Here is a 15,425-nt window from a genome sequence, read left to right as displayed (position 1 = left end):
ATCGAGCGTCGACTGTAATACTATTTATCGAGAGCTAAGACGCCAAGTCCTGACTTCCTAAATCTCTGCTGAATTCCAATAGCCATTCACTAGCATAACAGCGCTTGTTTAGGAACTGCTGCTTATATTTTAATAGGGATTTTTGGGGTATGTTGTCCTTTTTCTAATAAAGGCTGTCAGTTGTTGACTTTATTCTAATAATATTTCTAAGAACTTTCGTCTTTATTCTCAGAGACGATGTTTTTAAAATTATTTGGTGATCTGAGCACTTAGAGGAACAACATTTATTTATTGCCCCCTTATTTTGTGTGCCCTTGTAAATAGCGAAATCGTATGCTTGATTGACCAAAAAAAAGAGGAAAGTTACTGAGTAGACATAACTTAGATATTGCCTAAATGCATGATGGTATAAACCTTCTAGAAAATCAATAAGTTCTGGAAACAATTTCATGTAAGAAAATAAAACGGATTCTATTATAAGAATTCCAAAGGGATAAGAACTTCTTCAGCAAACTTTACAGCATTACGTTCATTAAAAGGACATATATTCTTTGAATACACTTCTCTTTGTGTGGTATTTTGTACCATTAAAATTTGTGATATTTGCACCAAAACATAATACTAATTTTGAGTTCATTTTTATTTATTTACTATTATTTATTAAAATACATAGGATAGTACATACTTTTACTATTATTTGATGCAGCAAATACAAAATTTAGCGTCTGACTTTAACCAGCAAACGGGCACCTTCTTTCAGATCAACAATCAACTTTTCTTCAATTCTTAAAAACCGAATTAAATGTTTCACCACGAAATATGTTAAATATAGTCACATTTTGCTGCAACTAATTAGCTGCTGCATTGGTAATAAGTGAAGTCTAAGTAATAGTACTTTTACAAATTGATGTTATCAAAAGCACCATCTTATTCAAGAAACTTATTACTAATAAGATGGTTGTAGCTAAATTTCGCTAGATTAAATCAACTTCTTGGTAAAACAAATAAAAATACAAATACAAAAGTGACGACCAGCAACAGGCTCTGGGCCCAGCTAGACTGGTCCTAGTCAATTTACAATCCCCAGTGAAGATCAATGGCCCTCTTAAAACTATCTACTCCCTTGCTCATTACCACCTCTTCCGGTAAGCTGTTCCAAGGTTCCACTACCCTGCTATAATAATAATTTTTCCTAATATCCATGTTAGCCTGAGATTTAAATAGCTTAAAACAATGACCCCTTGTCCTGTTTTCAGTGCTAAACTTCAGCCCCGTAACATCTTTCATTTTAATAAATTTAAAGAACTGAATCATGTCCCCTCGGTCTCTTCTTTGCTCAAGACTGTACATTTTTAGCCTTCTAAGCCTGGAATCATGGTCTAAGTGGGAAAGTCCATTTATTAGCCTTGTAGAACTTTGTATTGAACTTTTTGAAACATTGAACTTTATTTTTCAGTGTAGTACAGAAAAGGGGGAAAGCTTTCATCTTGTAAGGAATGACAATAAAATGGGATAATCTTCACCAAGGGGGATGCTAATAAAGTGCGTTAACGCACCTCTCTCCTTTTCGCTAATCGGCTTGCGTGGGTTGTTACGGTTGCCAACCTCAATCTAACTACGCCATAAGTCATTAAAAAGAGCGAGGCGAAACTGGAGCTGCCTTCTCATTTGCCTGCCAGATGGAGCTGCCGATACAGACGATGGATTGAGGCACCGACTTTGCATTTGAAAAATGGACGAAGGATGATATTAAGAAAAAGGATCGTTTTGCCACGCCGTAAATTGCATTCCTAGAATACTGTGTTCTGATTCGGAACTTCATTATTTTAAGGTCGAGGCCGCGTTCTTTGAAAATGAAACTGTTCTAAAAGTTATTACGGAAATTCCACTGATTTGGATACAAAAAATTATGCATTCTAGGAAGTTTTATATTAAACTAGAAAACCGCCCGTCAAGGTATGACGGGTAAAATTGCTTCTACATTTGAACGAAGCCATTGCCTGTTTGGTGATATTTTGAGAGTTGAAATTGTAACCCTAACTCCAGTGGATTAACCCTAAACTCCAGTAGATAGCTTTCATTGTTGACCATTATTTTGTTTCTTCATTCCCCCTAAAATGAAACTGTCTTACCAGTAAGACAGTTATGTTATCGGATACCAATAAAGCCTTTCCCTGCATGTTAAACATTTCGAAAACATATTATTAAATTATCATACCTATATATATATATAAAGAAACACTATCATATATTGTATTTATAATCTGGACAAGTCAACCAAAATGAACTTCACTACTCAGTTCAATAGGCGCCATAGGCGGCTCTATGATACTGGTAGACAACAAATTTGATAGCAATATAAGGATTGAACAAGAAAGAAAAAATTTTTAAAAGAACGAAAAAAATGAAAAAAAGAGCACTCACGAAACATCTCATGGTTTTTCCCTACTCTTGGGGAGTACCCCCTGATGAGGCCCCAAGGTATTTTGGGATTTTTTCATTTTTTCGTTCTTTTAAAAAAAATTTCTTTCTTGTTCAATCCTTATATTGCTATCAAATACAAATATATATATATATATATATATATATATATATATATATATATATATATATATATATATATATATATATATATATATATATATATATATATATATATATATATATATATATATATATGAGGATGTTAGTGACCTAAATCGAAAAAACTATAATTACCGTAAAGCGATTTACTTTTAATAGCTCTCCAAGCGCATTTTCATAGCGGACCGATTTTGGGGTAAAAAAATCGGAGTGGGGAGTCGAAGGCTTTAAATTCCAAGTGTCGGAATCGGTCATCTCGTCCGCAATTCTTCCAGGGCTGCAGAGCCAGAGTCGGAGTCGTGCAATCGAAGTCTGTTAGATTTTTGGGGCAAACAGGTTGGAGTCGAAGTCAGTCTTTTTCTCTCAGACTCCGCAGTTTAAGTATTGATTAATATTTAAATTAGAGTGAAACCTCGGTGTCAGAAGTTACCCGCTCGTATGGTCATCCCGCTTTTATGGTCATTATTCTGAAAAGTTCCGGTTGATTTAATCTCTTCCTGCTACTTCCCGTCAAAATCACGGGCAGTGCTTTCGTCCCCTATTCTCGTGCTCGTGATATTTTCGGGCTAAATTGTGTAAAGTTCAAGCTAAAAATAATTTCAAAATTCAAAAATAAATACGTATATTGTACATGTAGCTTATGTAATTTTCTTGAATAAAAAAATAAGCACATTTATGAGACTAAAGGGATGTTAATGGGTTGATAAAGAGTTCTGTACATCTTGTTACAACTTACATCAACTTTTCTCAACCTTTTCCGACCATCGGACCAGCAAAAAGTGTTGAAAAAAAAATCCATGGACCAGTGAGGTTTATTTAATTATTATTTTTCTTTACTGATAATGAAGCTGAAAGTCTCTCTGTCAGTCTGGATATCTGGATCTCTGTGACGCGCATAGCGCCTAGACCGTTCTGCCGATTTTCATGAAATTTGGCACAAAGTTAGTTTGTAGCATGGGGGTGTGCACCTCGAAGAGATTTTTCGAAAATTCGATTTTGTTCTTTTTCTATTCCAATTTTAAGAACATTTTACCTAGCAAATTATCACAAAGTGGAAAAGTAAATTACCGGATTATCATAACGTGGAATTGTAACATAGGCAAGCAAATGAACATAGCCAATTGCAGAGAAATTCATCATCCATTATTTGTAAATAAACATGAGAACCAAATGGCCTTTTAATTTTCTACTACGGGCAAAGCCGTGTGGGTACCACTAGTGTTTAATAAAAAGAAATGGAATAGTTAAACAGCCCTAACGTAAAATGATTGTAAGATTTTTATTATCAGTTAACTACAAAAAAAAAAATCAATAAATAAAAGCAAAAACAAAAATAAATAGTTTTTGGGTTAATTCTACATGAGCTAATACATTTTTCAGAAAAATCTTAAAAAGTCTGCAAAGTAATTAAAAATATTAACGCCTAAACTGTTATTGTTAATTATTATTCAGTACGTACTTTTTTAACTTGTGTAAGTAAAAATTTTTGAAGACTGGGCAAATTTCCGCGGACCACTAGTTGAGAATCGATCGCTTACATGAATGTTCCAGATGTCTCCAATCCTCTAACAAGGTCACTTTGAGAAAAAGTAAAATTTAACAGAGCTGTGGAGTCGGGAGTTAAAAGCTCTAACATTTCATGAGTTAAATTCGGTCATTTTCCCTCCGACTCCACACTCCACAGAACTTTGGAATTTGAGATTGAACATGTAAGTTAAGCAAATGCTCTGAAAGAACCGAAGCAAACAATCAACCAGTGGCGTAGACAGGGCGAGGACCGTCGGGACAAAATCCTCCCCCGAAATTTTAAATTCTCACCCAAAAAAAATAAAGAAACGAAGACAATCTAATCAAAACTCTTCCTTCGATTCCTCCTTCACTATCACTTGGACTTGTTACACAAATCTTCTTTCATTCAGACCCTCTTCTTCTTTTCGCCCCCCACCCCCCCCACACCACCATACAAATTTTTTTTTTAAAAAAATTCAAAAAGTCCTTCATTTTTTCACACCTTGATCCATTACTGATTGCTAAAGACTCTTGTTAACGGATAACATTTTAAAAAACATTCTTTGCTATACACTTCAACAAAAGACGTAACAGATTTTGCATGATCAAAAACTATCATTTTTAATCCTATCATACTTTTAATTACATGCTTAATTTTGTAGATTTTGATAAAGTAAACCTTTAAGAACATTAATTTATTTTTTTGAGGGTGGGTGAGTGTAGATTTACTTTTCAACTGTGACTGTTTTCACTTATTTGCCTGAAAGTTATTCTGAAAGCCCCCGACGAATGCATTTGTAATTGCAAACATGTAATAAACACTGTATCAAGTGTTATAGACCGTAAAAGCGTACGCAGTCCTCTTATTTTGTGAACTCAATAATAAATGATTCCGATGGAATATAAATTAGTTATCATATATTAATTGAAGTAATTAATTAAAATAATTATTTGATACGAATTTTTTAAATACATTGTTGTTTAATTTTTGCAAACAACATAATAAACTTAATTTTTATAAATGCTATTCTCCCGTTTGATTTCATGCCCTGGAACCACCTTTGCCTCGAACACGTCCCCTCCCCGAAAAAATATCCTGACTACGGCCTTGCAATCAACATAGATGAAATTTGAAACGAACAAATAATATTATTCACAAATTCCGATTTCGTACATTTTAAACACTTATTAGCAGAACACCTGCCAATCCTTTCGCATTTTACCCATGTTTCCCACATTTTAACCTAATGCCCCACCCTCTCCCCTTTTGCTAAATTTGTTTTTATTAGAAGCAATATTAGCGAAGAGCGGACAGACATGGCACTAAGCATGCTCAAAATTGTTAAAAGCATGATAAAATGACATACTCCAACTCAATTTTTTTATTGATTTGTTTGTCTAAAAATAAAATAAAATAAACGGCTTTAGTAAAAAAAATTGAATTTTATGCGACTCCACTAAACAAAATTGGTCGTTTTTTTTTTATACAATATTGCTGGGTAAAGCGACATTATTTCAAGCGTCTCTGTGTAAACATTGTAAAAAAAGTGTTGCCTTTCCTTCGTGTCCTCCAAAATTTTTAATCTGGTGCTGCCATCTTTCGGTTCATTATAGAACTTAGGGTAGTGCTGCCCTCTACAACGAATATTATGGTTTAATAATACCATATGACTTCTTGCTTATTAACACTTATAACCAGGGCCCGATTAAGATGTCAAGGGGCCCTAGGCCAAATACTTTTTTGGGGCCCCCTGTATTCAAACTTTATAACTTTACCCTGAACTTTAGTCTATGGCTGAAACAATTTTAGCCATAGACTAAAGTAATTTCCGCCATTTGAGGGCTCCTATAAATATCGTGGGCCCTAGGCCATGGCCTAGTTGGCCTATTCAGTAATCAGGCCCTACTTATAACACGGTTATGGTATGAACCTCAATGTTCTCCTTTTTTTACTGATGAGCACTTTCAAATAATTTGGAATACTATAGTTGTTTGTTGTTTTCTTAGGAAATTTTCACTTGTGCAATTATTGCGTCAGTTTTACGATGATATAAATTGAGCGTAGACATTCAGAACAAGATGGCAGTGGGGGGTCGATAGTGAAACGATTTATAGCCTATCGGATTAATATAATAGCTGATAACGACCATACTGCTTGTCTGTGTAAATTTGCATTTTCGGATCATAATTTTTTTTTAATTATTGAGCAATCACGATTGCTTATTGTTATCACTTGACTGTTTTTGGCGTGCTATCATTTTATTTTCCCACCGCCACCCTCCGCACCATCACCGTCGACAGGCTCCTCACGATGCTGCTCCTATAGCGAAAGCCGTCTCCAGGTTGCATCCATGTCTTACACACACGCGCATACATACACAACTACACACACACATGCACACACATATACGCACATACACACACATACACCTACACACAAAAACACATACACACAATTACATACAGAAACCTACACATGCACACATACACAACTACACAAACACAGGCACACATGCACACACATATACGCACATACACACACATACACACACAATTACGTACAGAAACCTACACATGCACACACATATACGCACATACACACACATACACCTACACACACATACACAAACACATACACACACAATTACATACAGAAACCTACACATGCACACACACAAACACATACACACACATACAAACAACTACCCACACATTCATGCCTGCACACAGACACAAACACATATGCACATACACATACCCCCCCCCCCCACATACACACACATTCGTACACACAACTACTCACACATGTATGCCTGCACACAGACACAAACACACATGCCTGCACACATACACATACACACAACACACATACCCCCACACACACAAACACACACGCCTACATACACACACTCGTGATTGCGAGAAACATAATTTGAATTCAAGATGTCAAAGTTCAAATTATTTTATTATTATTCTTTTGTTGACTTGTTCACTTTTTTCACTGCAGGGCGTGAAGATCAAGATGGACGACGCAGGAAACATCATCATCAAGCGGGCCAGCAAGAGTCCCGTGTTTGTGAAGGACGTGGCCGAGGGGGGGCCCGGATGAGAGCTGCCTCTCCTCGGACATACAGAGGCAGCACGGACAGCTGGAGCTCGAGAAACCAGTCAAGGTGAGACATCCGACCGCGGATTGCTGGTTGGAGCTGAACTCAAAGCCCTTAAAATAGCGTCCTCATGTGAGGTTTTTGCTGTATTTGGGGGGGGGGGGGGGGGAAATGACAAACGACAAAATACCTGCACGCAGTGGAATGAAGATAATCCTATACCTACAGGGTGTCCTGAAAAAGACTGACTGTTTTCGAAAATTTGTAACAGGAGAACGGTTGATGATAAAAAAAAAATTAAAAAAATCTTGCGGAAAAATTCATGTGGTGGACCCTAAATTTTTTCCCTCAGAATTCCAAATTTTAGTTTAAAAATGTTTCAATAGATGGCGCTGCGCATAGTAAGCCGGTAACTCAAAAAAGAATTGAAATTCACCTATTTTTCCTCCGATTGCGATATGGGATTACAGCCGACGATTGTTTGAAAATATTGTTTTGTTTTTTTGTTCATTATTTTTCAAAAATTATGATGTAATTTTCTTTATATATATAAATATATATATATATATATATATATATATATATATATATATATATTACGGGCTTACTATCTGCAGCGCCATCTAATGGTATAATTTTCAACTAAAATTTGGAATACAGGGTGGGGGGGGGGGGAAACATTTATGACCCACCACATGAATTTTCTGCAAGAATTATTTTTTTTATCATTTACCGTTTTCCTGTTATAAATTTTTAAAAACAGTCAGTCTTTTTCAGGACACCCTGTGTATCTCAAGTTTAATTTAGGAAAGAGTTAAAGAGTTATACTCTTCTTAGAGAAAACCGGGGGTTGGCCACCCACATCCTAACAGCAAGAACGACCCCCCTAAATATCGTAAAGAACCCCCTAAAAATAAAAAAAATACCCCCAAAAACACCCCCCTTAAAAATTTCAATGGCGCATTCTGCGTCGTGAGCCTCCCCCCCCCCCCCCTCGGTGGACACCTTGGAGAAAACATACAAAAGAAATGCAATAAGCTAGATTAAAGCCTGTTAGTTGGAAATTCGAACAGAACTCGCTCACATGTCTCCGTTTAGAAGACAATCTTTCTTTTATTATTTGTATATTTATTTATTTATTTATTTATTTATGTACCCCCGTTTTGATATCACAGTAGCTTCGACTTTTCGTTTGTGCTTTTTTTTTTTTTTTTTTTTTCGAAAATCTGAAATAAAGGGTGTCCCAAAATTAACGCAAGATTTGAATTTGCCACAATTTTTGCTGTAAATTATTGGCAGCCACGGAAAAAGAACAATTTGACAGCTGGGAGTTTAGGGTTAGTAAAAATGGAGTGTTATGCTATTATACAGCCAACGAAACAATTCAATCACTGCATAAGGAATTTCCTGTTCGTGTACTCTCTCGTTTCGGTGATACGAATTGTACCCTAGATCGTGTGATTTTACATCATTAGACTTCTTCCTATGGGGTTATTTGAAGTCAAACGTCTATGTCAACAATCCCACAACCACCCGCGCATTACCTAATTGCGATATCGAACGCCAATAACAGTAAAACTGCTTGACCCGCCCAAACTTTCATTATTTTTCAAATAATTGTTCGATAATGAAAACGCAATTATAGAATCGAATCCATTTGTAATAACCCTAGACCCTTAGCTGCCAAATTGTTCTTTTTTTCAAGATTGCCCACAATTTATTGCAAAAATGGCAGCAAATTCAAATCTTGCGTTAATTTTGGGACACCCTTTATAATATTATTTTGAGTTGTACAAACTAAGTACATATTTACATTTTGAGGCTCTCTCGGGGCCCCTAGATTTTTTGCAGGGGGGGGGAAGTATGCCTTTTGAGTAATCACGCTCTGCAGTGAACTGTAAATCATGCGGCTTGCTTAGAATAATAATAATGTAAATCATCCTAACTTAGTTTTTAGTCATTGGAGGTAAAGTAAAAAAATTCAAGATCGCGTGAATTTTAACTTTAAAAGAAGATTTGTTTTTGAACATTGGTACTATTTTTATTGTGCATCAACTTTTTATCAAAAGTTACCTCTAACTAGTTTTTAAAATCATTTTAAATCAATCATTGCCACTGTCATTCTACATTTACGATGAGTTTACCGAAAGCTGAATACATGTAGAACAGTCATGAATTTTATGAAATTTAAAATAATTTTAAATAAATCATGCCACACTGTCATTCCACATTTACGATGAGTTAGTTTTACTGAAAGCTGAATACATGTAGAACAATCATGAATTTTATGAAATTTAAAATAATTTTAAAATAAATCATGCCACTGTCATTCTACAATTTACGATGAGTTTACTGAAAGCTGAATACATGTAGAACAATCATGAATTTTATGAAATTTAAAATAATTTTAAATAAATCATGCCACTGTCATTCTACATTTACGATGAGTTTACTGAAAGCTGAATACACCGTAGAACAGTGATGAATTTTATGAAATTTAAAAATAATTTTAAATAAATCATGCCACTGTCATTCCACATTTACGATGAGTTAGTTTACTGAAAGCTGAATACATGTAGAACAATCATGAATTTTATGAAATTTTAAAATAATTTTAAATAAATCATGCCACTGTCATTCCACATTTACGATGAGTTAGTTTACTGAAAGCTGAATACATGTAGAACAGTCATGAATTTTATGAAATTTAAAATAATTTTAAATAAATCATGCCACTGTCATTCCACATTTACGATGAGTTAGTTTACTGAAAGCTGAATACATGTAGAACAGTCATGAATTTTATGAAATTTAAAATAATTTTAAATAAATCATGCCACTGTCATTCTACATTTACGATGAGTTAGTTTACTGAAAGCTGAATACACGTAGAACAGTGATGAATTTTATGAAATTTAAAATAATTTTAAATAAATCATGCCACTGTCATTCCACATTTACGATGAGTTAGTTTACTGAAAGCTGAATACATGTAGAACAGTCATAAATTTTATGAAATTTAAAATAATTTTAAATAAATCATGCCACTGTCATTCCACATTTACGATGAGTTAGTTTACTGAAAGCTGAATACATGTAGAACAGTCATGAATTTTATGAAATTTAAAATAATTTTAAATAAATCATGCCACTGTCATTCCACATTTACGATGAGTTAGTTTACTGAAAGCTGAATACATGTAGAACAGTCATGAATTTTATGAAATTTAAAATAATTTTAAATAAATCATGCCACTGTCATTCTACATTTACGATGAGTTAGTTTACTGAAAGCTGAATACACGTAGAACAGTGATGAATTTTATGAAATTTAAAATAATTTTAAATAAATCATGCCACTGTCATTCCACATTTACGATGAGTTAGTTTACTGAAAGCTGAATACATGTAGAACAGTCATGAATTTTATGAAATTTAAAATAATTTTAAATAAATCATGCCACTGTCATTCCACATTTACGATGAGTTAGTTTACTGAAAGCTGAATACATGTAGAACAATCATGAATTTTATGAAATTTAAAATAATTTTAAATAAATCATGCCACTGTCATTCTACATTTACGATGAGTTTACTGAAAGCTGAATACATGTAGAACAATCATGAATTTTATGAAATTTAAAATAATTTTAAATAAATCATGCCACTGTCATTCTACATTTACGATGAGTTTACTGAAAGCTGAATACACGTAGAACAGTGATGAATTTTATTAAATTTAAAATAATTTTAAATAAATCATGCCACTGTCATTCTACATTTACGATGAGTTTACTTAAAGCTGAATACATGTAGAACAATCATGAATTTTATGAAATTTAAAATAATTTTAAATAACTCATGCCACTGTCATTCCACATTTACGATGAGTTAGTTTACTGAAAGCTGAATACATGTAGAACAGTCATGAATTTTATGAAATTTAAAATAATTTTAAATAAATCATGCCACTGTCATTCCACATTTACGATGAGTTAGTTTACTGAAAGCTGAATACATGTAGAACAGTCATGAATTTTATGAAATTTAAAATAATTTTAAATAAATCATGCCACTGTCATTCTACATTTACGATGAGTTTACTGAAAGCTGAATACATGTAGAACAGTCATAAATTTTATGAAATTTAAAATAATTTTAAATAAATTATGCCACTGTCATTCTACATTTACGATGAGTTTACTGAAAGCTGAATACATGTAGAACAGTCATGAATTAAAAGAACTTTCAGCTGGCAAAAAAAATTAGGCTGGTGGTCTAATCTGTGGCATGGAAACTAATTTGCACCACTATTATTCTCACGTCAGCAGCAGTTTAGTGGTCAATTTTTGTGCTCTCCTAGACCAGACTAATATAATTTAGTGTATATTTTACTTGCTGGTACACTTAAATTTAGAGCTAAAGAAGAACACAAATCCATAAGTTAGATAAATATCTATGTTTTGTAGTAAGTTACAACCCTAAAGCCAGGGGCTAAGGCAGAACTTACTACAAAATACCATGCTTTGCCATCAATCTTTGAGTTGAACCGCACCATTGCTGCTGTCGCTCATCTGGTTTGCTAATTAAATACCTTAGCTTTGCCATCAATCTTTGAGTTGAACCGCACCATTGCTGCGGTCGCTCATCTGGTTTGCTAATTAAATACCTTAGCTTTGCCATCAATCTTTGAGTTGAACCGCACCATTGCTGCGGTCGCTCATCTGGTTTGCTAATTAAATACCTTAGCTTTGCCATCAATCTTTGAGTTGAACCGCACCATTGCTGCGGTCGCTTATCTGGTTTGCTAATTAAATACCTTAGCTTTGCCATCAATCTTTGAGTTAAACCGCACCATTGCTGCGGTCGCTCATCTGGTTTGCTAATTCTGCATTAGCTACCAGTTTGTTTGGCTCTCTTCGCTCCCTTAAGAGGTTTTTCGCCTCCAGCTGATGTTTCGCTGTACATATTGTAAATAGTCCTTATTTATCCGCTCATATTTATCCTTCGTTTTTCATACTTGTCAATTATTTCACATGTGCTTGTAAATATTGTATATACTCAAGTGGCCCTGAAAAAATTCCTTTTTTTTATATATATTTTCCTCCTCCCCCCTCATACCATCAATGATCTGTTCCATGAATGACCCTACACCCTCACACCCGGCAAAAGAGCTCACGCTCTCCACCGAAGAAAAATCACGATCCGTATCCGTATCCTGATGTGATTCCTATTTCGGGCTGTTGAGTGCTAAAAAGCACGAAACTGCAGTCCTTGGATGGAATAATTGAGCTGGCGGTGTGTTTCAAGTAAATATCTATCTGCTGAAAAGTAAAATGAAAACTATCAACGTCAAAAAGCACAAATTGTAGATTTAAGTAGACACGTGTTTTGACGTTACATGGAACGCCTTTTTCAACGAAAAAGAAATGAGCTTATGGATGAAAAGACATCCAACAAAGCAATTTGTGCTTTTTGACGTTGTTATTTCTTATTTTGCAAATCCGTGCTCAACATAGGGGAGAGTGTTGTACGTTGAGACGTTTATACCTTGCGACAATGCTAATTTCTAAGAACCTATTGTTACAAATTCTGTAAATAGTAATTATTTTTATGATTTATTTGTCGTAATCTAGATAAATTTGGCGTTTATTAAATTATCTTTCATCTAAAATTATTGTAGCAACGTAACCTGTAAATAGTTTCTTGTAATGAATATTCAGCCCCCGTGCATTCGACTGAAGTATACGGTCCCCTCATTTTTGAATGATAAAATTTGTGAATGGAACGAAATGAGATAGAGGTAGAACCGTGTACGATTTTCTTGAATACTTGAGAGCTCTTTTCGATGTCTATAAATAGTCGTGCCGTATGATAAAAAGTCAGTCTCGATTGAGAAGTTGTACTGAGAGTGTATTAGCTCTGTTTATTGCGAGGCATTTCGCTGTGTTGTTTTGCGTATTTGGATGTAAATACGTGTGTGACCGTTGAGTTTACGGTGTTGATTGATATTTGCTTAATTGCTGATGATTAATTTAGCAGTTGTTAACGATCTTTCCTGTACATAGTGTAAATAAAGCTCCTGTGTTTTTCTCAAGAACTGTGTCGTCCTTTCAAGAAAGTTTGAAGCTGCACCGGAACCTTTAACACTATTTTTAACAGCCATGTTTCTGTAACCTCCACCACCGAATGATTGGTTGGTTGATTGATTTAGATTTTATGGCGCAAGAGCCCTTGAGGGCTATACTGCGCCAACACACATACACATTCCCCCCCCCCACACGCAAACACTCATACACACAACTACCCACACACTCATACCTGCACGCAGACACAAACACACATGCCTACACACATACACATACCCCCTACACACATAAACACACACGCCTACATACACACACGCGCTCGTGATTGCGAAAAACATAATTTGAATTCAAGATGTCAAAATTCAAATTATTATTTTTTTTTTTCTGGTGCAAAATTGGTTCAAGTATATGGCTGTTTCCTGATTAATGAAGACTTTCCCATAGTACAACAGGATGTGTCCCAAGGTACAATAGGATGTTGTACCATGGGACAGCTAGGAACTTTTACTTTGAATATTTTATTTTCAAACGGTCGGAATTTAAAAAAATATATTGCATGGAAGTATGTTGGGGTATTTTAATGTTTTTTTTTTAAATTTAAAATTTGATTCAAATAATTGACGTTAAAAATTAAAATCTTAAAAGTGTCCCAAGTTACAACACTCTCCCCTATATTATAAATTGTTTGACTTACACCGTTATCAATCCAGTCAGTCCCAATGCGGTCTTGATTTCTTATTAATCGTTAAATACAGTAATACCTCATGTAAGGGACACCTTCAAATAAGGGACACCTCTATTTAAGGGACATTTTTTCTGGTCCCAGTCCCTTTAAATTGGGACCTCCATGTATTTGCCTCTGAATAAGGGACACTCTATTTAAGGGACAGTTACAGAGAAAAATTACAACAATTAATGTATAAATGCATTATATAAAGTATTGACTTTACTAAAATTCAGGAATTTAAAATTCAACTAATGAAAGTTTGACATTAACGTGTACAAATATGATGTATTGTGAAATTCTTGCTAAAATTTGCAGGCATGTTTTCTCCTCTTAGTATTTTTTTCAAGTAGGCTCACAGACGAAGAATAATTAACGACCCATGCATAGCTTTGTGTGAAAAACTTAAAATGTGAACACTGATTGAAATTTAAATCATATTAAATTTTAAATTCCATGAAATGGAACAAGTTTATGCACATTCATGTTCGGTCATGAAATTACTTCGAAATAAAATAATTCATTGCATGTTACAAAACTATACCATTGCCAAATTTTTTATTAAATTTTAATTATCAAAAGAATAACATTTGAAATTTCATTTATTTTGAATTCCATTTAGTATAAATCTTTTTTAGCATTTTATCTTAAATGCTAATAGTATATGTTTAGTACGAAATTATACAGAGTCAATATACTACATGCATAATTTCATGTACCTCCGAAGAAGGGACACCTTTATGGGGAGTCAGTACCCTAAATACTTTCGAAAATTCGATTTTTTGATTTTTATATATTTTGAAACTCCATTTCAATACCTTTTTAATGATACAAACATCTTGAACGCGCTCATATTAGAAGTAAGTTAAAATAAGCTTTAAAAAATGCAAAACCTATTTTGATGAGGTATGATTTTCCCCTTTAAATTGCAATACCTCGAAATGGTATTTTTTAAACTAAATGTTCCTTTTTCTCAGAAACAATTTTTACAACCTATTCCATACATCTAACTGCATATACTGAAGTAAACTTTTTCTCATATTCAAAAATTATATTTTCATAGAGGGGGCATTCCAAGGTATTTTTGACATTTATATAGAGTCCGTAACGTGACCTTTTTTGCCATAACTTTTTAATTTACCGTTTGATTTGCATATTATTTTAATTTGAGCTGTTGTGTTGGTAGGAAAAGATCAAAATAAAATAATATGTTAATCAAACAGTAAATTAAAAAGTTACGGCAAAAAACGTCACGTTACGGACTCTACATAAATGTCAAAAATACCTTGGAATGCCACAGAGCTGCTTTTGTGCGGCAAAATGGTATTTTTTGAAACAAATACAGTGACTTACGCATTAGAATTTTTTACAATAAAACTAAGCTTTCCTTCTGTAAAATTTTACTTCAGTATA

At 34.1% G+C, this 15,425-nt stretch overlaps 1 protein-coding gene across 1 annotated transcript in view; it reads left to right on the top strand.

Annotated features, from left to right (window-relative positions):
* The window catches only part of LOC129216889 (uncharacterized), a 214,810-nt gene that overhangs the window by 181,027 nt on the left and 18,358 nt on the right, over nucleotides 1-15,425 (top strand). Inside the window, 2 exon segments of the mRNA XM_054851106.1 lie at nucleotides 7,100-7,186; nucleotides 7,188-7,265. Coding sequence (XP_054707081.1) covers nucleotides 7,100-7,186; nucleotides 7,188-7,265 — 165 coding nt within the window.

Source organism: Uloborus diversus, chromosome 2 (assembly GCF_026930045.1).
Source record: "Uloborus diversus isolate 005 chromosome 2, Udiv.v.3.1, whole genome shotgun sequence".
Lineage (NCBI taxonomy): Eukaryota > Metazoa > Arthropoda > Arachnida > Araneae > Uloboridae > Uloborus > Uloborus diversus.
The sequence above is the reverse complement of the archived record's forward strand: the minus strand, read 5'-3'. Positions and strand labels throughout refer to the sequence as shown.